A 22,855-nucleotide genomic window follows, 5' to 3' on the forward strand; every position below is an offset into this window, starting at 1 on the left:
AGCTGGTTTCATGTTCCAGGATGATGACGATGATGATGATGTGGGGCTGAATGAAGATGTTTAGACTGCGGTGATGTTTTGATCTTGACCACCAGTTCACTGTTAAACTGAACAACTGTCAAACTATCTCCTGAAAGGCATCTATATACATATAAATGTGGGTGAAACCACTTGTGTACTTTCCCCCGCTGCTGTGGTTGGACTCCGAGGCCTGGTGGTCATCCTGACACATGAAACACATTAGAGCCTCAGCAGCAGCAGAGGGAAGGGACTATGTTCCTTTACTTTCCTCAAACACACTATAAGGTACTTATGTACAACCTGGTACCTCATTGTAGAGATAAATGTTATACTCTGGACTGCATTATATAGTTATGTTACAGTTATATAATCATATGAACGAGCCCATATTATTTAGAATTAAACTTTGCAGTTTATGACCCATTATAGAAATTGTGCACATTTAGTCATAGCTCTAGATTAACCTTGTGATCCTTTATGTATATATATACAGTACATATACATATAAGTGTGTGTGTGTGTGTACACAGTGGTTGAAACTGTGCTGTTTCCAAACGTGTGCACCGGCATTAACAATCTAATGATGTCTGACACAATCAGTCACAGGAAATGAATACTTTTATTTTGATAGAAGTATGTTTTCTTTACGAGATGACCACTATTGGTCATCCATCTTTGACACTATATCTTGGTTTTCTATCATGTTCTTTCAGATTATTTAGTTTTACACCTGACCATTTGGGTCGAACTAGGGTGCAATCCAATAGCAGTGCTTTTCTAATGCCAGAGAACACAAACAATGTAACATCTGTATGCTGTGTCCATTATCGGGAAAGCAATATCAGAACTGACTGAGGGAATATGTGTGTGTATACAGCAGCAGCACAGGGGTGGGCGGGGCTGAATAACTTGGTTTTTGAGCAGTTCTCACTTCTGAAACTTTTTGTTACAAATGTCTTGCCTGACCAATTGTATCAATATCAATATTATCAATATTGCCCTTATCTTGTGATTGTATTTTTGATTTATTTGTACCGCTGCTACGATGACCCAATTTCCCCTCCGGGATAAGTTTATCTTTACAAGATGCACACTGCAGTTTTAAGTGTGTTATTTCATTATCCATTCACTGTCTACCACTTTATCCTCCATATGAGGAGCCTATGCCAGCTGACATAGGGCCAAACTACCCAGCATGTTGTTGGACTGTGGGTTAGGGTTAGGGAGGGTTAGGAAGAAGCCCAGAGAACCCGGGGAAAACATGCAAACTCCACACAGAAAAGCCCTCGGCTGTGAACCCGGCTCTTTTTGTTGCATGGAAAGAAACCTTGCCACTCTGCTGCTGTGTGGCCCTCTTGCTAAATTAAAACTTTAAAAATGATTTTTCTGGCAGGCCTTTGTGGGCTCAGTGTGTTCCAAAGCCGCAGCTGCAGCGACAAAATGAGGTTTGACAAACAAAAAAAGACAAACAAGCTCTCACTGTGCGTCTTGTACAATGGTCTGTGCCGAGTGTGGTTTCATGCCAACAGAACAGAATCAGTGAAAAGGACGAACGTACTGGCATCAAAGAGTGTTTGTGTGCGGCGGTGAGACTGTGAACACCTGTGAAGCAGAATGGTATAATGACAACTTTGTTTCCCCCAGGAAATGATGCGTTTCCTGCGTCAGGCAACACTAAGATTAGAGCAGCAGACGGACAAACATTTACTCTTTTCTTTTTTATAATAAATATAGTGTAGGGAAGAAGACATTTGAGAACGAGACTCTCCTTTCTCTTGTGACAAAGCGTCCACGTCACCAAACGTTTTCTTTATTTGGCATGAGACTGGGATTTAGCAGACCATGGTTGTAAAAATACATTATTCATATACACCTCTAGTAAAAAAAAAACTATTGAAAACATATCTAAAAATATACAGTGAAATATAACAGCAGAATAAAAAAACACTTTGCAGGGGTAGGAGGAGTGGGGTCAGGGGGTATTTTACAAGATCACTGAGGAATGCTAACACATACTGGTTTCCTCTGCTCTGCAGACATTTGGTACCAACATGTGTCTACAACTCAGAAGAGACAGTGCATGCATTTCACAGCTTTGCTGCCGTAGTCCACGCACTCAGGTCCAATGCACTGGCAGCAGGCGTTGTGAAACCAGCGGTACTTGGATCCTCCCATTGACTCGCAGTAAAGTTTACACTGACGGATGGACACGCAGTCATCGAAGTAGACCACGGTGCACATGTTTTCTGGAATGAACAGGGACAGGCATGAGTCACAAAACCACTGAATGTGGTTTATGAAAGTCATTACCTTTAACCCTCAATGTTCCTACTTTTACTTCAGGGGTAGGAGTAAGTTGGAGCATGTGGTGTTTGGGCTGAGTGGAATGAGTTAACTGCTATTATGGGCCTGTCTTTCAACACAAATAACACCGGTTTAGAGAAAAGGAGAAAAGAGAAACTGAACAACAGCCGCATACGATCAAACATTCATAGAAAATGGCAGCAGAACAACACTTTCCATCCAGCTACAGTTATCATCATCATACAAATATCATATCATAGCCCTCCTCTCCACAGAGTTATCACGTCTGGTTATTATAAGCCACTCTGGGCTTGTTTTTCTGTAAAGTCGCTTACAAACAATGATAGTCATGAGTTGAGGGTGTAAAAAAGTGTCGTTTTGCATTTGAGCTCGTTCCCAGTTCCATGAGTTTATCAAGCAGATATTTTCGAGATGTTATTTAAACGCAGGGTAGTCCCTGTTCCACCCCTCCCTTTCCCCACTCACACAGGTGACCGCAGAGTTCACCCTGATCCTGATGGATCTACTACTAGCCAATCAGAGCTAGGTCCATTTTTTCCCCCTGCTGCTAGTTGGGAAAGTTGTTGCAGCCGTTTCAGACAGACATCTATCTGTCTGTCTGTCTGTCTGTCTGTCTATCTGTTCCTGTGTTGTCATTATTTAAATGTCTGTTTGAATGTCCTGGCTTAAATTACTTGATACCATCTTTAATATTTTCTTTATTGGTGAGAGATGTTTATTTAAACTGAAGAAGGAAACATCTGAGTTTGTTTCTATTTTATGACAAATTGGTTTGAAGTCTTGAACTAAAAGAACAAAAGGAAGATGAGCACATAACAAGCGATAATACACGTGTGTGTGTGTGTGCAAAGTTGAATTATCCGAGGTTTACTGTGAATATAAAGTTTTATAATGTTAAATAAAGGTTAAAAGCGGTTTTACCTTGAGTGTCGTAGCTGGCGTGGATACTGTTGCCGGGCACGGACACGTTCTGATGCTGGTTGTCGAGCGACTCCAGGAAGGACACCAGGTTCTCGTGATGCGACAGCTCCTCTGCGACGGGGAAGGACACGACCATCATGTTGATGGGGGCGTCGCCTTCAGTGAGAGCGCGGAACAGTGAGGGGATGGGACGGTGCAGCTCCTCCACGGTGCTCTTTGACGTAGCAGGAGAGTCGCTGTAGTTCTTGGGGTTACACATCCCTGACACAGAGACGGAGGACGACACTGATGAGTGGATGAAAATGACTTGTTTTCTTACTTTTCTTTTGCCAATCACATGATTTTAGCGGATACTTGTATCCATTAGACACCAGATGATACCAGCTTGTCTGTGATTGCAGCTAATGGCTAATGAATGATCAACTTACTGAGAACAAGAAGACGTCATGTTTGATTATCTATCAAACAGCACAATCTATTCCCAGAAACAATGTTGGTTTAAAATAGTTGCAGTTGTTCAAATTTCAAACTGTGTGATACCATTGAATTGGTATTGATTTTAGCATTTTCACAGTATTTATAGATGTAGAGGCTCTGGAGTGAAACAACGCCACAGAAACCACACTTAAATCGTTTAAAATAAAACATACACCCAAAAAGATGTAAACTGTTTTCAACATATGATGTGATCATTGCTTTCTCGGAAGTGCAACATGTACAATTCCACTGCAAATGCTACATTTCAATCTATTTCTAACAAATGTTTTGCCTCAAAAAAGTCACTGAATCAGATGTTGGAAAAGGAAAAATGTGAAATTTGATACGAGCCAAAAAGCCCACATATCACATAAATAGTTAACTAAGAACAGGCTGTAAAAAGTCAATAAAAAGCAGCTGCTGTGTTTAGTTTGTCCATGTGTCCATGTTTGTGGCCTATTGTCCAAAATGGCGGCCACAGCTACTGATACACGGCTCGTTCTGGGATAAAAACAAGTCATACTGTCATAAAAAAAACTATATCATAATCTTAATCATTTCATCTACATTTTGCACACTTTAACTGAGTCACGTTGAGAGCTTTTATTTCTCCTTAATAGGAGCTAATGTCCCCTTAATTTGACACAGTGGACATTGAAGCGTGTCGTGTCTGTTGTGTTGTTACAGTTGAACAGTCACAGACAAAGTGACACTTTGAGACGCTTCTATTAGAAAGGCTGTATTTGCACTGATATGTCACTGTGATCCTCTAACATGAGCGTGAATGTACGTCTGGCATAATTCAGCGCGCTGCCCCTTTAAGCACAATGTCACAGCAGAAGGTTTTTTTATAATTTCACGGGATTTCAGCTCACGCGGAGCATTTTGTGAAAGCACCACTATCCTCACTCCCTCTGGGTCTTTTTAACACTTCATTTAATTTCCAAATACAGAAGCAATAACTTTGACAAAGTCCCCACATCCTCAGATATGATCTCTCTAAACCTTTAAATGAGTCCAAGTGAATTACAGCTAATGGGTAAATCATCTAATAGGAATGGAGTTTGACAGAGGAATTGGAGCCAGAGCAGCTGTTCTTTATAAGAGCTAAAACACACACTGTCCTCCTCTCTCCTCTGCTGGACTGCAACACTTCAAAGACGTCTGGCACAGAAAACATGTTTGTTTTCAAGTGGTGCTAGGTTGATAAGGTTAGAGCCTCAGTAAATATCCAGGATGTCATTGTCAAAAGGAAAACTCCACTGCTGTAACATCTGCTCGTGTTTGGATTCCACATGAAAGAACTTTAATGAAGCAACTACAGCAACATCTGAGCTGAGATGAGCCGCCCGGGATTCTCATGATTCATTAATATGACAATTATTTTATCTAAAGTGACCACGTTTTCAAATGACAACGTGATTCCGTTTTAATGACTTATTAGTTCTAGGAAGCAAAAAACGAGTGCTGTTGACGTTCATTTAAATCAGTTAACGTTGTTTGTTTGGTGGCGACGACGTGGTCACGTGTGCAGGCAAACCCAGTCGTCCTGGTTACGACGGATAAAGACGGACTTTTAGGCAGAAAGTTTCATTTTAAAAAGTTACCTGTGTGTGCGTGTGTGTGTGTGTGTGTGTGTGTGTGTGTGTGTGTGTGTGTGTGCGTGCGTGCGCTGTTTCTCTCCATGTGAGATTGTGCTTTCACTCTTCTCCCTGACTTCTGTCAGTGTGTGTTGTATTTCATTTGTACTTCACAGAAGAGTTTAAAGCCACTAAAACAGTCTCTGAGTTTAAATATACTTTTTGTGTTGATTCTTTGAAAATTGTGCGATTAATTTCTTTTCTTTAATCGTTTGACAGCCCTAAAGAAACACAAACTTAAGGTACAGTACAGTATACTGCATTAGATCAGATTTACACCAGTGGCTCCACACATGCGTCACCACACAAACCTTAAGCTAAGTTAAGCTTTACAGTGCCAGTGTCAGTTCAAGGAACTTGATAGATTCTTATTTTCTGCTCACGTGCTGCAGTAAATTGAGAATTCCTGCAGTTATTACCACAGTTACTTCTTCAGCTAAGCCCTTAGCATGTGTGGTGCGACAGTAAAATGGGTCCCCCATCAAACCAGCGTCATGTTCCATTTTTCATATACCTGTATACAAAAATTCACATGTGGTGTTTGGTATGAACTGGTTTCAACCAGCACTAGTTACAGCACTAGTTACATCACTAGTTACAGCATTAGTAACATCACTAGTTACAGCACTAGTTACAGCATTAGTTACGCACACATTTGCACATCACAGTTTCTGTTGGGATTTGGGTCACAATCATTTGCCATCTTTTAAAATTGGGTCCCCACAGAGAAAGTTTGGGACACATTGATTTACATTGATTTACATCATCATCTAGTTGCTCCTTCTTCTTGACTCAGATTTGAAATTTTGAGCAATCTTTGTCAACATATTCTCAATATTGACTGAACAGCAGTGGATAAAGTGAAACACTTAAAAATGCATTTTCTTTGACCATATTTTTGAAAATTCTGTCTTGGGTTTTTAAATGGCAACCGTCTACTAAGAGCCAGATTTATTCTATTTATCTTTCCAGACATTCAGAATGTGCTTCCTCACTGTATCCCGGTGTGTATGGGAGAGCAATAAAGTAGAAAATAATGCTAATGAGGCCACAGTTGTCTGCACTCACCCACGCAGTCGCAGCACTCCTCCCATAGGTTTCCCAGGCAGAGCATGCACTCTTTACAGCAGGAGCAGTTCCCGTCTGACGGACGACACTGACACAGCTCCTGCAACACATCATTCAAGGAAACATTTCAATACAAACACCGTCCGCCAATACATGTGTGCACACTTTTATGAGATAACAATCTCATCCCATAAAGTGAAATCAGCCACTTTCTCCTTTCAATCTTCTTCTTAAATCACTTAGTGTGAATTCAAAAGAGAGTAGAGAGTGATTGAGGTGGTGACGGTGATTTAAGTTGATGCTTTGAACAAAATACACAGAAAAAAACAAACATTATTAACTGAATTACATTTAGATTGAGATGAAAATTTAGAATAAGATATTCTAAACATATATTTTATTTAACAAGGTGTAAAACATGGCTTAATCTGTCAAGTCATGTTTAAATGAAGATGAATTGATTTATTCATTTGCTGATGGAACATCCCTGTTGAAGACAATTAACTAAAACACATGAACTCAGTTAATTGGATTATTTTCATAATCGATTAATCTGTCGTTTAATTTCTCGATGAATTGTTTGGGCCATAAAATCTCAGAAAACCTTAAAAAATGTTGAGCGGTGCTCGTCAAACCTGGACATGATGATGTTCTCATGAAAATAAAATGTAAAAAGCTTCAAACCGATGAATCGATTATCAAAATAGTTGTCGATTAATCGTTTCAGCTTTCAGCTAGATCTACTATATACTTTGTATACACACACACACACAATACTAAATATTGAATCTTGAATAAATACTTCCACTGCATTTCATTCTTGTCGTCAAAACACAGGTTTGCTGGTGCAGCAGTAACATCATGTGATCAGTGAGCAGAAGGAAACATGTGGACAAACAGGAGACGTGTCATTAAACCATCAACAGTGACCATTACACAGGCAACTGTAGCTGCACTCATGCATTTCTCTAAGAACGTCAAACTAAACACACTCTGAGATAAATACACAAAACACTGTGCCTCAGTCCAGGTTAACCCTAACCCAGCACTTATTTGGTCCATAAAAGAAATAAAAAATATTCCCTAACTCTTTGTTAATATGGAGCAAAGAAAGCAGGAAATATTCACTTTTAAGAAGCTGAAAAATCAACAGTCACTGCATTCTGCAACAGAAAGTGAATGAAACCAGAGCAGGTGGTGAATCAGTTTCTACAACAACAAATCTTCATGAACGTGTGGCGTGAAAAAATAAGACAAATATTCTTACATTTATTTAAATGTTCTTGTTGAGAAAACACATCATTCTTCTTCTTCTTCATCATCATCATTAGTGTCGTAAGCTTCCTCTTCTCTGGCTGGTCTGTCCATATAGAAACATGGCCGCCGCAGACTTCCTTGCCTAAAGTACATATAAAAGACTTTTTTTCTAAAGCTATGAAAAAGTGATTATACACTTATATTAGTGGGTAGTATATTCAATTTCAGCCATTAAACCCTTACTTTAAATAAAAGTAAATATTACTTCCACAAACTGTAGCTTTTCTTTGTTGGACTGGACTTTTATTTTGAAACTTTCATTTTAGTTGAAAGCTCATTTTACTGGATTTATGAGGACATGAATGTGGCTGACTTCACTTCATGTGCACACACAGTGTGTACAATAAAAATCTGATGCTTTTTATAGAATGCCGGTAATATTTTTACAAGAGCTTCTGTGCACACACACACACACACACACACACACACACACACACAGTTTCCATGACTTCAGAGGACATTGCATTGACTTACATTAATCTAACCTTAACCATAATTACTACTGGCCTAATCCTAATCCTAATCCTAACCTTTAAACGTGTCTTCACCTGAAAATGTAGCCATTTACGTTTTTGTCCCCATATTGTGAGTTTGTAAACAGGGTTAGGTCCCCACAACATCATTAATACCTGCACACACACACACACACACACACACACACACACAAAGACCAGCTTCATCTCTGAGGACAAAGAGAAACAGAATCTGTCTCCCTCTCTCTGAGTCGCTCTCTCTCTCTCTGAGTCTCTCTCTGAGTGTCTCTCTCTCTCTCTCTCTCTCTCTCTCTCTCTCCTCTCTCTCAGTCAGTCTCTCTCTCTCTCTGCAGGGGGAGCACATTCCTCCCAGTCAAGGTCACTGCTGTGATTGGGGGGGGGGGGGGGGGGGGGGGCAGTGGGGCAGTGGGGGAAAAGAAAACACCTGGAGAACAGAACATGGCTGCTCCCCCTCTACACAACACACTTTCCCTCCCTTGTTTTTCTCCCCCTCTCCTTTTACTGGTCTTTTTTCATGTGCAGCACAAACACAGTGGCAGTGAATGATAAAAAGCCTCTGGATGACTCAGCAGAGAGGGATCGCAAACCTCTGATCCACATCTGATCCCCTGAGTCATTGTGACTGTCAAAGGTGGAATTATAAGAACTAAACACTGTATTCACTCCATGTTTCACACAACCAAGCAAAATCACCTTTTATGGTCAAGTGTGTAACATTTAGACAGAAACTGACTCTACGACCCAAAAATATGTTGTTATTAACAACGGTGTCATTTTTTCTTTTTAATCTTTTCATTCAGACGCAACATTTCAATTGATATGAATAAAATAAAATTGTTCCCAGTTGCAAAAAGTAGGGTTCACTACAATATTTTATGGCTAATGGCTAAGCTAACAGCTATGCCAACGGGGGGAGGACCAATGTACGTCACACTGCGTGATGAAGGACAAATGACGTCAGTCAAGAAACAAATGTTCACTCAGGACATTTAAAAATGTTTGTATTTTACTGAATTGTGTATTTGATTTATTTCATTTGAACTTTGAACGGATCAGCTGTTCACAGTTTTTACAGAAGCTCAAGCGGAAAAACCAAGCGACGGAGTCTGAATATTTTTAATGAAGTGATTCTAATGATTTCTAATCAGTACATACAACAGTCACATGTGCTATGATGACTTGGCCCATAAAGAGGGTTTTATATTTATTTGTAGTTATGGAAAACCAGACCGAACCGTGCTGGAACTGTATAGTGGAAAAGCTTAAAGTATTAAAAAAGATGGAATATTAGCAGATAGTACACTATACCACACATAGCAAACACCGGAGACGCATGTTCCCGGGTGTAAATGCATGTGAAGCTCTATTCCGATCACTGTACGATCATAGAAAACACATTTGAATGCCAGATTCTCACTTCATCAATAACTGTAATAATAGCAGCAACTGCAACTTCCTGAGTTCAATGAGATTCCATCGCCCTCACGGACGCTTCTCTTTCGCTTCTTCTGGGTAAAGTTGAATCTAAACTTCTGCTTTTTTTCTGTAGAGTGAAAACCAGTGAAAACCAGTGAAAACCAGTGAAACCAGTGAAACCAGTGAAACCTCAGCTGCAGGAAGACTAAAGAACAAAAGGAGAGACAGTGAACATGCTGCTGCTGCTGCTGAACACCACAGCCTGACTGCATGTTCCCCACAGGGAGACACACACCTCCTCCTGACCTTAACCTCCCCTCCGTCCTCCCTTTTCCTCCCTTTCCCCCCTCCTCCACTCCTCCACTCCTCATGTTTTCCCACCCTCAGGGGTTTTGGGGAATTCAGACAAATGACTTGAGACGGCAGCGGAGCGTAAAAACGAGCGTCGGGCAGCAGACGCCACTAATCACGAGCAGCGTGGAGAAGCTTCTCCTTCAGTCACCGTCGCTCCGGCCTCTGACAGCCAGCGAGTCGAGGAAGCCACAGAGCTCGTTGTCCCAAGCAATGATTTATCAGGTGAAAGAAAACATCTGGAGGTGAAGAAGAAGAGGAGAGGAGCGAGCCACAGATGTTCTGTTCTGCAGGATGTTTGAGCTTTTACAGAAATTAAAGCCAGAGGCAGCAGATGTTGGAGCCAAAAAAGGCAGAAAATAGAGTGTAATCGTGTTACCATGGCTACAAGAGAATGAACTGTGGTCACAAGAAAATATGGTTTCATGTTTGAAGATCATTTTATGCTAGTGAAGCTACTGGTGGACGCTCACCGCTACACTACCGAGCATGTGAACCACGGTCTTGACAACAATCACACGTTCATCAGTGCATCTGTTTCTATCACACATCGATCTATACATTCACCAGCACAGCAGCAAGGTGGGGTTAAGTATCTTGCCCAAGGACACGTTGGCATGGAGACTAATGGAGCCAGTAATCAAACCCACAACCTTCCTTGATTTCACATCGTGAACTTTAAAATGCAGATTCTGGCAGGTTTGTCAGTTGGGCAGCTTAGATACTTATATATATATATATATATATATACACACAGTATATACTGTATATATATATATGTACACATATATGTATAATATAGATACTTAGATATATAGAGCTTAGGTAGCTTTAGAGACATGATGCAAAATGGCTGACTCCATAAAGCAAGAGCAATATGCTGCATTCAATTTACACTGGAACTCTGAAGTTGGACCAGGAAGTAAAAGTGACTTATTTCTGTCATGCTTAAGTCCTGTTGGAAGGAGTTAGCTGTTAGCTTATGTCAAATATTCTCTTCTAATAGATTTCTTGTTTTCTTCATTGTCTATTTGTATGTTGAGTATGTGACGTAGCAGTGATGATAGTGATTATCATGCGAGAGATGTGTAAGAACAATAACGTTGACAATAAATCCCCCATAAGTTTTTTTTTTCAAGCTCGGCAGGTCACGAAAAACCAGCTAAAATTCAAAATTCATTTTTATCAGCTTCGTAGCTTTAAAGGCCTGTCGATGTGAACTAGCAGCAAGACAGTGAGGTCAAAGGTCAAAGAGGTGGAACACTTGTGAGGGTAAATACAGTGTTTTAAAAGATGTTAATGGCAGAGGCAGGGCCAACACACACGCGCACACACACACACACACACACACACACACACACACACACACACACACGCACACACACACACACACACACACGCACACACACACGCACACACACACACACACACACACACACGCGCACACACACACACACGCACACACACACACACACACACACACACACAAATTGAACTTGACAGGTGGTGGAAAAACTATTTTTTAACAGGAAGCCAACGCCTGCCCTCATCTTTTCCTCAAAACAAGTCCATGACAGTACAAGTGTTGACTGCGGGGCAACACCTCTCACCCCATCACCCACCGGGCTCCAGACACCAGGGAAAATGTGACAGAAGGTTGAAATAATAACGCAGAGTCTCACAGAGTCTCACAGAGTCTCGCAGAGTCTCGCAGAGTCTCGCAGAGTCTCACAGAGTCTCGCAGAGTCTCACAGAGTCTCGCAGAGTCTCACAGAGTCTCGCAGAGTCTCACAGAGTCTCGCAGAGTCTCACAGAGTCTCACAGAGTCTCACAGAGGCGCTGCTCTGCGGCTCATGCTGTGAAAAAATGAAAACCTCCCTCGGCTTATCTGAGGAATGCATCTGCATTCTTCACAGCAGATTCCACCTCCCTGTCAACTCTTTCATTTCCACTGCAGGTACGACTGCTGAAGTCTGGCCTTTTTGTGAAGAATCAGGCAAAGATCATTTGACTGTAGCCATAGACCTTTCACTGGCATCAGGAGAGAGTCTACAGTTGTAACACTGTAGCAGAAGAGGCCCCAGATTTGGACATATTCCTGATTCAATCTACAAGGCTGAATATTAATGTATTCATAATAAACACATCATTGATATGAATGCCCGGCTCTATGAACACAACCTATTGGTTGAGATCAGAGTTGTAAAATAACCATAAAATGGCCAAGAATCACACAATTCTGCTCCATCAGCTGTAACAGTGATGTCACAGTGATGTAACTGTGATGTCACAGTGATGTAACTGTGATGTCACAGTGATGTAACTGTGATGTCACAGTGATGTAACAGTGATGTCACAGTGATGTAACTGTGATGTCACAGTGATGTAACTGTGATGTCACAGTGATGTCACAGTGATGTAACTGTGATGTCACAGTGATGTAACTGTGATGTCACAGTGATGTAACTGTGATGTCACAGTGATGTAACTGTGATGTCACAGTGATGTAACAGTGATGTCACAGTGATGTAACTGTGATGTCACAGTGATGTAACTGTGATGTCACAGTGATGTAACTGTGATGTCACAGTGATGTAACTGTGATGTCACAGTGATGTAACTGTGATGTCACAGTGATGTCACAGTGATGTATCAGTGATGTCACAGTGATGTAACAGTGATGTAACAGTCATGTAACTGTGATGTCACAGTGATGTAACTGTGATGTCACAGTGATGTAACAGTGATGTCACAGTGATGTAACTGTGATGTCACAGTGATGTAACAGTGATGTAACAGTGATGTCACAGTGATGTAACAGTGATGTAACAGTCATGTAACTGTGATGTCACAGTGATGTAACTGTGATGTCACAGTGATGTAACTGTGATGTCACAGTGATGTAACTGTGATGTCACAGTGATGCAACTGTGATGTCACAGTGATGTAACAGTGATGTATCAGTGATGTAACAGTGATGTAACAGTGATGTCACAGTGATGTAACAGTGATGTATCAGTGATGTCACAGTGATGTAACAGTGATGTATCAGTGATGTCACAGTGATGTAACAGTGATGTATCAGTCATGTAACTGTGATGTAACAGTGATGTAACAGTCATGTAACTGTGATGTCACAGTGATGTAACTGTGATGTCACAGTGATGTAACTGTGATGTCACAGTGATGTAACTGTGATGTCACAGTGATGTAACTGTGATGTAACAGTGATGTATCAGTGATGTCACAGTGATGTAACAGTGATGTATCAGTTGTGGACAAAACAAGACATTTGAGAACATCATCATTTCCAGGTTTGACGAACACCGCTCAACATTTTTTAAGGTTTTCTGAGATTTTATGGACCAAACGATTCATCGATTAATCAGGTAAATAATCGACAGATTAATCGATTATGAAAATAATCATTAGTTGCAGCTCTAGATAAAACACACACACGTACATGGGGAAAAACAACAAGTTTTCATTCCAAAAACTGTTAAGTGAGCAGGCAAAAATCTCATTATTCTGAACTAAATGAGAAATAAACACAGAACGCAGAGTCCGACTCCTTTAAACTAAGATGACTTTACTCGAAATAAATGATGAAAATAAGTGAAATAAGTGCGACGTATGAAAACACACGGCTCGCGGCGGACACAGGAATGATGGTGGCGATGATGACACAGTCGCACATACGCTTTACTAAGTTGCACAGGCTTTACTAAGTTGCACACGCTTTACGAAGTCGCACACACTTTACTAAGTCGCACACGCTTTACTAAGTCGCACAAACTTTACTAAGTCGCACAAACTTTACTAAGTTGCACACGCTTTACTAAGTCGCACAAACTTTACTAAGTCGCACAAACTTTACTAAGTTGCACACGCTTTACTAAGTCGCATACACACTTTACTAAGTCGCGCACACGCTTTGTCGCATACACACTTTACTAAGTCGCGCACACACTTTGTCGCACACACGCTTTACTAAGTTGCGCACACGCTTGACTGCGTCACACACACTTAAGTAAGTCGCGCACACACCTTGTCGCACACGCGCTTTACTAAGTTGCGCACACGCTTTACTACGTCACACACACTTTACTAAGTCGCGCACACACCTTGTCGCACACACGCTTTACTAAGTTGCGCACACGCTTTACTACGTCACACACACTTTACTAAGTCGCGCACGCGCTTTGTCGCACACGCGCTTTCCTAAGTCGCTTGACTGTGAATGACTGATATCCATTCATTGTCTTTGAGGGTTCAGGGGCGGGTGGACACAGGGTGAAAGGTCACACACTGTCCATCACAGACCAGAGCAAGAATATGCTAACTCCACACTCCTCGCTGTGAGGCAACACTACTAACCACTGCACACAGAACGAGACCTGGTCACTCAGTCAGACCAGGCCAGACCAGGTCAGACCAGGTCAATATTCTGGTCATGTGTGGCGTTAATATTGATTCTAGTGTAAACACCTCTCACCTGTATGAGGCACTTGCTGACGTCGCTGGCGCACAGAGCTTTGTTGCAGGCCGAGCTCATGGACAGTCCTGACAGGAGGAACAGCAGCGTGACAGCAGACACTGTGGCGAGGGTGAGCTGAGCGGGCCTCATGGTGGCGGCTCAGCAGCACAACACTGGAAACACCTATGTCAAAGGTCAAAGGTCAGGGTCAAAGGACAAAAACAAACGCCTCAGCAAGGTGATTCCTGAGGATTCCTCCACATAAGGTGGAGCCTCGCGTCCGTCCTTATGACGACGGAGGAGACAGCTGATCTAAAGTTACAAAGAAACCACAATATGTTTACACTGGGAAAAGAAAAAAGAATCCTAAATAAGACAGCAGCTGCTGGTGTTACTTCAAAATAAATCCCTCACATACACATGAACCATTTTGACCATTTACCAAAATAAACTGAGTGTAAATGTTTCTTATCACGATAAGATTGTAAAGTGTGAGATTTATGAAAGAAGCCTGAGTCATGTCTCATTCTGGCCAACACACACACACACACACACACACACACACACACACATGATCAGGATAAGAGGAAACACATCAGCTCTGTTGACTCGACTAAAACCAGTTGTGAAACAAACATGTTACTTTCAGGTTCATATTATTTTAGTAAACATTTTTAGGATGAAAACAAGAATCACTACGACTGTATGCTGTCAATCGTGACCTTATTCAATGATGAACTTTACTATGATTAAGACTCTGCATGAACAGCCTGAACCAGGGGTCGTCAAACACTCATCACTCAACATTCATCGATGACTAAATGAATCGTCCACTATTTTGAAGCTTTTTTCATGATTAAAACAAGACTTGTGATTGTTTCAGCTTCTTAAATGTGAATCTGTTCTTTGTGTCTTTGCTCCATAAAAACAAAGAAATCATTCAAGTCCATCATTTTGGTTTTTGGCCAAAAACAAAACATTTCCAGGTTTGACAAACACATTTTATGGACCAAACATGACTTGATTATAAAGAGAATGTTTAGCTGCAGCTCTAGTCTGCACACACACAACAGTGATCATACAACCACAGTTTGACATTTACAACAAGTGGCTCCTGGGAAACAGTGGCCTAAACAAACCTTAACTCTAACCTTAACTCTAAGCTTAACTCTAAGCTTAACTATAACCTCAACTATAACCTTAACTCTAAGCTGAACTATAACCTTAACTCTAAGCTTAACTCTAAGCTTAACTATAACCTCAACTATAACCTTAACTCTAAGCTGAACTATAACCTTAACTCTAAGCTTAACTCTAAGCTTAACTCTAAGCTTAACTATAACCTTAACTCTAAACTGAACTATAACCTTAACTCTAAGCTTAACTATAACCTTAACTGTAAACTTAACTATAACCCTAACTCTAAGCTTAACTATAACCTTAACTCTAAGCGAAACTCTAACCTTAACTCTAAGCTTAAGTATAACCTTAACTCTAAGCTTAACTATAACCTTAACTCGGAACTGAACTATAACCTTAACTCTAAGCTTAACTATAAACTTAACTATAACCCTAACTCTAAGCTTAACTCTAAGCTTAACTCTAAGCGTAACTCTAACCTTAACCTTAACCTTAACCACACTCAGAAATCAGGTTCTCCCCCATTAGGACTGCTGGTCCTGACAAGGTCAGTGTTTATGCACGAAAATAGGTCTTTCTCACTCTCTCTCTCTCTCTCTCTCTCACACTCACACACACACTCGCGCGCGCAAACACACAAACACACAAACTCACTCTCTCACTCACACACACACACACACACACACACACCTGGCAACATCAGCTTCCTTCACCTTTATTTTCTGCTCTGTCTCGTGTCTGTGTGTCAACACTCTGCTGCACATGAGCAACGTGAGCTCCTCTCGCTCTACGTCACTCACTCACTCACTCATCCGCGCATCTCTTTGCCCTTTTTCAACATAAACACCAAAACTTAACTGCAAGAGAGAGAGAGAGACACAGAGAGAGAGAGAGAGAGAGACACAGAGAGAGAGAGAGAGAGAGAGAGAGGGAGAGACAGAGAGACGAAGGCAAACAGCGACGCACACACTCAGTGTGGAGAATAATGATGAAGAACGAACTCACCAAAAGTTCACGATGTTTTTTGTCTTAAAGTGACGCCGTGGTTGTGTCTCGCTCTTTGAACTTGTCCGGGACGCTTCAGTGGTTCCTCTTCTTCCTCTTCTTCCTCGTCTTCTGCTGCTGCTGCTGCTGCTGCACCAGTGTCCAGTCAGTGTGTCCGTCCACAGGGCGTCAGTCTCTCTCTCTCCGCAGCACAAAGCGACAGGCAGTCAGGCGCCTTAAAGGCACACACTCCATTTTCTCATCCGCCGTGTGTGTGTGTGTGTGTGTGTGTGTGTGAGAGAGAGAGAGAGAGAAAACACCGGGCCTCGGGTCTCACACTCTGTCTCTGTCTCTTTATCTCCGTGTCTGTCTGTCTGTCTCTGGTCAGTCCACGTGAGAGGACTTGTGTCCTCGTGTGTTACACACGGCCTTTGTCTGCAGTCTTTCTTTCTTATCAGCGACGTCGTGAATTCGCCCATTAGGTGAGAAAAGGGGGCGATTCGGAAGCTGTGTGTGTGTGTGTGTGTGTGCGTCCCGCTGTGACGCGACACACACACACACACACACACACAGACTCCACAGGTGTTTCCCTGTGTCTCATCAGGCCTCGTCATCACAAAAGGCCGCCGCAGCAGCAACAACAACAACAACAACAACAACAACAACAACAACATCAATCACAGAGAAAGTTTAAATATTCTGATGACGATGGTTGAGTATTAGGGTCACATGCAACAGAAATAAATAAATGAAACATTAAAAGTCTCAGAATTCAGTTTTACTCATTTATTTTCTTTACATGTGGCCCAAATACTTCTGAATAAATCATTGATCTCCATATAATAAGATTAAAAATGGTTTGGACAGCGTATATACGTTAACATGTACTGAATTCAAAATATTACCTTGGAGGATCAGAGCTGCAAATATGTATTTACAGTATAAATATCTAAGAGTACTTTATTTAGAAAGCAGAATAAATGACTCTGAAGTGAAACTGTTTTAAAGTTTCTGCTGCATCTTTAAACCTCAACAATTTACATCCATTTACTGAACTTGAGTAACAGTGACGATGACTTTATTGTGCACAGCGACATCTAGTGGCTGTGAATAATGTAACGAGACAAAACGCAAACACAGGTGGAACAACCTGCGGGACATCTCTGTCTGACACGCCGCTGACGATGATACTAGGCCGGCTGCAGGGTCGTCACTCAGCAGGGAGGGACGTCTCCCTACCGCCCCCTGCAGGCAGCCCAGGGCACTTTCTTTTCCACACACCTCGTCCGTCCGTCCGTCCGTCCTTTCTTTCTTTCGGACAATGATTATAATTACAAATGACACATTTTTCACAAAAGTTTCACTTGTTTTGGTCAAATCTATGAAATATATTTACATTCATGCACCTGTTACATGCTACTGCATATATACATATATATTACACATTTAATGGTGTGTTTTTTTTAAGCTCATTCTTACTCAACCTTAGTTAATACTATAACAAGTATATAATACTATATAAGTACATACAGGACAGACTCACTTTCTCATTAGTGTCTAACATTTTAAATGAAGTGAAGCTAAAATCAGGAGAGTTCATTTCACAACAAATAAAATTTATTCAGTCATATATTACAAATATATACAAGTCATGTAACAAGTAAATATTAAAATAGACATTTTTTAGAACTATCATTCAAAAGGCATTATGTTGAGAAAATAGGATTTGTTGTGATCTCACGTTGTAAAAGTACGTTGTTGTTTTTTTTTTTTTTTTCTCCCTCCGTGGAAGCCACAACAGACTCTAATGTGCGCAAGACACACAATGGACAATGACGTGAGGGGCGGGGCCACAAAGAGGATGTCACACACTGGTGGAATAAAAAAAAAAGGAAAAGAAAAAACCTGGAAAACTTCAGTAAACCTCACTATTTCGTCCATGAAAAAAAGCATGCGCAGCATTAACTCGCCAAAGTGAAAAAACAGCAGCTGTGGCAGACGACTCCAGACGAGAGGAAAAAGAGTAGAAATGAAAAACAAACAAGAGAAAGCCAACACATGCTTAACGACAACAAGAACATCACAGACGACAGAGGACACGCGATATAAAAACCAACTTTGGTCCATGAGACGAAACCAGTTTACAATCAAAATATGGATTTTGTTTTTTTTTACAAGTTTAAAACAATAATTACATGGTTATTTACAAATGCACATTTTTATGTATAAAATAAGTTAAAAAAAATTAAGAGCACAATCTGTACACAACGTATGAACACTCACTTGTTTTTGAAAACTGTGTAACCTGCTGCTTCTGCTTCTGCTGCTGCTGCTGCTGCTGCTTCTTCTGCTGCTGCTGCTGCTGCTGCTGCTGCAGCGTTTGGTCTCGGTGCCCTGTTTTTTTTTTTCTCCTTTCTATCTGGTGAGTCCACGCTCCCTTGTCCTCACGGTGACCCGGGTCAGTCTGGACTCAGAACAGTTCTGGAGTTAAAATCGTCTTTTAATCTAAGTGCTCTCTTGTTTTGCCGCCACATTCTAAGTGCCTCACATTTGCCTTTTCCCCGTCCTCGAATGTGCAGGCTGCTGCTCACTCGTGTCTGCGGCTCGCTCCTGTCCTACAGCTCATATCGGGGTGAGGTCAAAGTCGTCATTGACCTCCACCAGCGGGATGTAGAACTCTGGGATTTCAAAGATGCTGGTGGACTTGTAGGTGGCCGGGTCCAGCTCCTGCAGTTTGAGCTGCCACTCCAGACGCTGCACAGCGTTCAGAGCCGCCGCCTCGTGCTGTTGCCTCATCAGAAGACAAGTCTATAGAGAGAGGGTGGAAATGAACACAAAGCAACCACGTGTTTTTCATTAAATCTATATTTGTCTATTTCCAAAAAAAAGACAACAACATGTGCAAATGCAGCCAAGACAGGGACTGACTAAGAGTTCACCTGACATTTGACTTTCGGTCCAGTCCAAATTTATTTAACAACAGCTGAAACAAAGTGCTGTACATCAGAGATAAATAAGACAAATAAAATATCAAAATGACATCATCAACCAACAAACAATAAAATACTGTAGAAAGTATAAATACAACACTAAACCAACGTCTCATACTCGAAAGCCCAAGAGTAAAAATGGGTTTTAATAGGGGCGTGTCTAACAGTGAAGGGGCGTGTCAAACATGCTGTGGAAGATTGTGAACTGATCAGCTGACCTCAGAGACCGGGCAGGAGCGTGAGGATGAAGCAGCTCACAGAGGAAGGGCGGGGCAAGACCATTTAAGGATTTCAAAACAAATAAAAGATTTTTTAAAATGCACAGGCAGCCAGTGGAGTGACGCTAAAATAGGCGTTACGTGTTCACTCTTACGTGCTCCGGTTAGAAGACGTGCCGCAGCATTTTGGACGAGCTGGAGACGTGAGAGGGACGTCTGACTGACTCCAGGATAAAGTGCGTTAGAGAAATCTAAGCGAGACGCAATAAACGCATGGATTACAGTCTCAAAGTGCTGGGCTGAGAGAAAAGCTTTTACCTTTTTCAACTTTCTTAAGTGGAAAAAAAGCAGGACTTCACTACTGCACCAATCTGACGGTCCAATTTAAAATCACAGTCCATTTTAAAACCCAGATTTGTGACTGTAGGCGTTACATGCTGTGTTTACATGCTGTGTCAAAGGTCAACAGGATGGACTCACTGGAGCCATTGAGTCCAAACACTATTACTTCTGTCTTTTTTTTATTAAAATGTAAAAAGTTCAGGGCCATCCACGCTTTGATCTCGTCAAGACACCCAAGAAGTGAATCGATAGATGAGGCCTCCTTCCTCTTTAAAGGTACATAAATCTGGCTGTCATCAGCGTAACAGTGGAAGGCGATATCGTGTTTCCTAAGAATTGAACCCAGGGGAAGTAAAGTAAAGTGAAAAGAGCAGGGGCCCTAAAATTGAGCCCTGTGGGACCCCACACGACAGGGGAGCAGATGAGGATTCAGAACCAGCGAGCCTTACACACACAGTTCTATCTGCCAGATATGACCTGAACCATTCTAGTGCAGTACCACTAATGCCCACTAGGTGCTGTAAACAAAACAGTAAAACGTTGGTCGACTGTATCAAAAGCAGCGGTCAGGTCCAGCAGGACAAGCACAACGACGTCACCAGAACCAGTGGTCAGTACGATGTCATTGAAAACCTTTATCAACGCTGATTGTGTGTTATGAAGGGTTTTAAAACCAGACTGAAACACCCCCAAGAGATCACGCTCGTCCAGAAACAATCCAACCCAAAACTGACTTCTATACTTCTGTCTTTCTCTAGGGGGCGCCCTGATGAACAAGTGTCACATTTACAGCCATATCTGTAAAACCTATTATATTTTTGAATAAATGAAGAGACGTTTGTTAAATGAATTAAAACTTCATTTCATGTATGTTATTGAAAACAAACATACTCATGTAAAAAATACAGCAAAAAATCTCCCGATTTTATCTAAAAGATATTATTTAAAATATTATCTTTAAACCACAGTAAAAACTAAAGACACAGTGCTCATACCTTAAGTTTATCAAACTTGTCGTCCACGTCTTGAAGCCAGGACATAAACTGCCGGGCGTTGAATCTGTCTCTCACTGAAGTTTTACCATCATCGCTCTGTGAAAGCAAATAAAACGTTCTCATCAAACACAATCAAGTGTCTTTAATTAGCTGAGTGAGGTCTGTTTTTGTTGTTTTCGTTTTATCGTTATTATTATTGTTGTTTATAAATTGTGAGATAGTGTGACAAACAAGGACAGTGACATAAGACATAATAGATAAACGGGGTGGAGTGGCTCATTGGTTAAGACTGGTACCCTGTGTGCGAAAGACATCAAGCGAAAGACATCATGGTCGCAAGTTCGATTCCACCCCTGACTGATTGTACTCAATTCCATTGTAAGTCGCTTTGGATAAAAGCGTCTGCTAAATGACATGTAATGTAATGTAATGTAATGTAATGGAATAAACACAAGAAACTATAGTGTTTGGTGGCTGGTGAGATGTAGTTAGTTATGTATGTCGTGTGAGACTGTGACAGAGAGACAGACAGACATCTGTGGTGTAACCCGTCTCACCCACCTGGACCTCCTGGGGCATGTTGTACACTTCAGCGTCCAGTAAAACCGTACAGGCACTGAAGGGCAGCGTCTGATTGGCCAGTGTTCTCGCAGCTCGATAATGGACTCGTAAGACTTCCTGCTCGTTTGAAACGATCAGTTTTTCCTGCAGAAACAACATCAAGTTAAACTAATGTTTAAAAGAAAAAGTAAAAACTCAGTTTGATGAGATTAGATTAGATTAGATGAACCTTTATTAAGCCAACAGTGGCGAAATTCACTTGTTAGAGCGGCTCACAAAAACAGTATAAAGTGCAAAAATATATATTAATTGAGCAATACAGGAGCGAACGTTTAAAACACACCAATAAACAGTAAAACAAACAAACGCATAATCAGAAGCGAGGGGGAGGAGCTGCCTTTAGAATAACAGGGAAGTACAAACCCTTTCAATGCTGTGTTGCAGTCTCAGTTTCATGCGGACGACCTCTTGTTGTTTGAACATCTCTTTGAGCTGCTCGGGTAATGAAGGAGGCGGAGTTATCTGCACAACAATGGAGAAAGAAACGGGTCAAAGCACTTAAAGCACACTCGGGCGCAGTGATTCACTCAGTGTGTTTACTTTTCTCTGTGGAAACTTCCCTGCATGTGTGTTTGACTCGAAGTAGCATTTTATTCCCATTTGAAATATCTCATTAAATGTAATTGCTTAGTTTTAGAGTTTACATGCAAGGACAGGCAATAAAACAATAGATCTCTATCATTTATGTATCAATATGTTTCTGCATCACACACACAGTTTACGGTACAACACTTAGAATGGCCTTGAATGCTTTGCCTCAGATTAATGAAGGGTTTACATTAGGGCTGTTCGATGTTTAGTTATTATATCATGACATGAGACCAGACAGGTGGTCATATAGTTATCTGTGATGACCTTTACCGGCTTTAAAGGCTGTGGCATTGATAATAATCATTTATTATATTGAATAAATGGAATTGACAAAACAGTTTTTGTTTCCACCAACCAGGTGATCATGGTGGGACTCACTCTACTGTGGGAAGAGAGCCTGGAGGAAGCTCAAGAGCACAAAGGAGCTGACGGAGGAGTGCAGGAGGCTGGGCGGGAACAGTGGGATG

General features: G+C 41.3%; 2 protein-coding genes across 4 annotated transcripts in view; both read right to left on the reverse strand.

Annotated features, from left to right (window-relative positions):
- Positions 1-1,787: 1,787 nt before the first annotated feature.
- On the reverse strand, positions 1,788-17,112 carry twsg1a (twisted gastrulation BMP signaling modulator 1a). The gene is made up of 5 exons (XM_058641398.1): positions 16,653-17,112; positions 14,526-14,690; positions 6,453-6,552; positions 3,268-3,528; positions 1,788-2,267 (listed from the first exon to the last, which is right to left on the reverse strand). Exons 2-5 carry the CDS (start codon positions 14,655-14,657, stop codon positions 2,086-2,088), a joined length of 675 nt encoding a protein of 224 aa, XP_058497381.1. The 5' UTR covers positions 14,658-14,690; positions 16,653-17,112; the 3' UTR covers positions 1,788-2,085.
- A 1,114-nt stretch (positions 17,113-18,226) lies between these two features.
- The window catches only part of ankrd12 (ankyrin repeat domain 12), a 31,541-nt gene continuing 26,912 nt past the window's right edge, over positions 18,227-22,855 (reverse strand). For 2 of the 3 annotated variants that reach the window (XM_058641511.1, XM_058641499.1), the window contains 4 exons: positions 22,161-22,259; positions 21,738-21,881; positions 21,177-21,272; positions 18,227-19,439 (listed from right to left, as the gene is read on the reverse strand). In XM_058641511.1, coding sequence (XP_058497494.1) covers positions 19,254-19,439; positions 21,177-21,272; positions 21,738-21,881; positions 22,161-22,259 — 525 coding nt within the window. In that variant the 3' untranslated portion in view covers positions 18,227-19,253. The remainder of the gene's footprint in view (positions 19,440-21,176; positions 21,273-21,737; positions 21,882-22,160; positions 22,260-22,855) is intronic. The other variant, XR_009241507.1, reaches the window with a different exon arrangement.

This window comes from Solea solea, chromosome 1 (genome assembly GCF_958295425.1).
Source record: "Solea solea chromosome 1, fSolSol10.1, whole genome shotgun sequence".
NCBI lineage: Eukaryota > Metazoa > Chordata > Actinopteri > Pleuronectiformes > Soleidae > Solea > Solea solea.

What these genes read in the sequence shown, in the direction of transcription:
- twsg1a (XM_058641398.1), bottom strand. Translation starts at nt 14,657, where the DNA reads ATGAGGCCCGCTCAGCTCACCCTCGCCACAGTGTCTGCTGTCACGCTG. An exon ending in TCAGCAAGTGCCTCATACAG is followed by an intron (nt 6,553 to 14,525) that starts GTGAGAGGTGTT and finishes GATGTGTTGCAG; the next exon opens with GAGCTGTGTCAGTGTCGTCC. An exon ending in CGCCAGCTACGACACTCAAG is followed by an intron (nt 2,268 to 3,267) that starts GTAAAACCGCTT and finishes TGTTCATTCCAG; the next exon opens with AAAACATGTGCACCGTGGTC.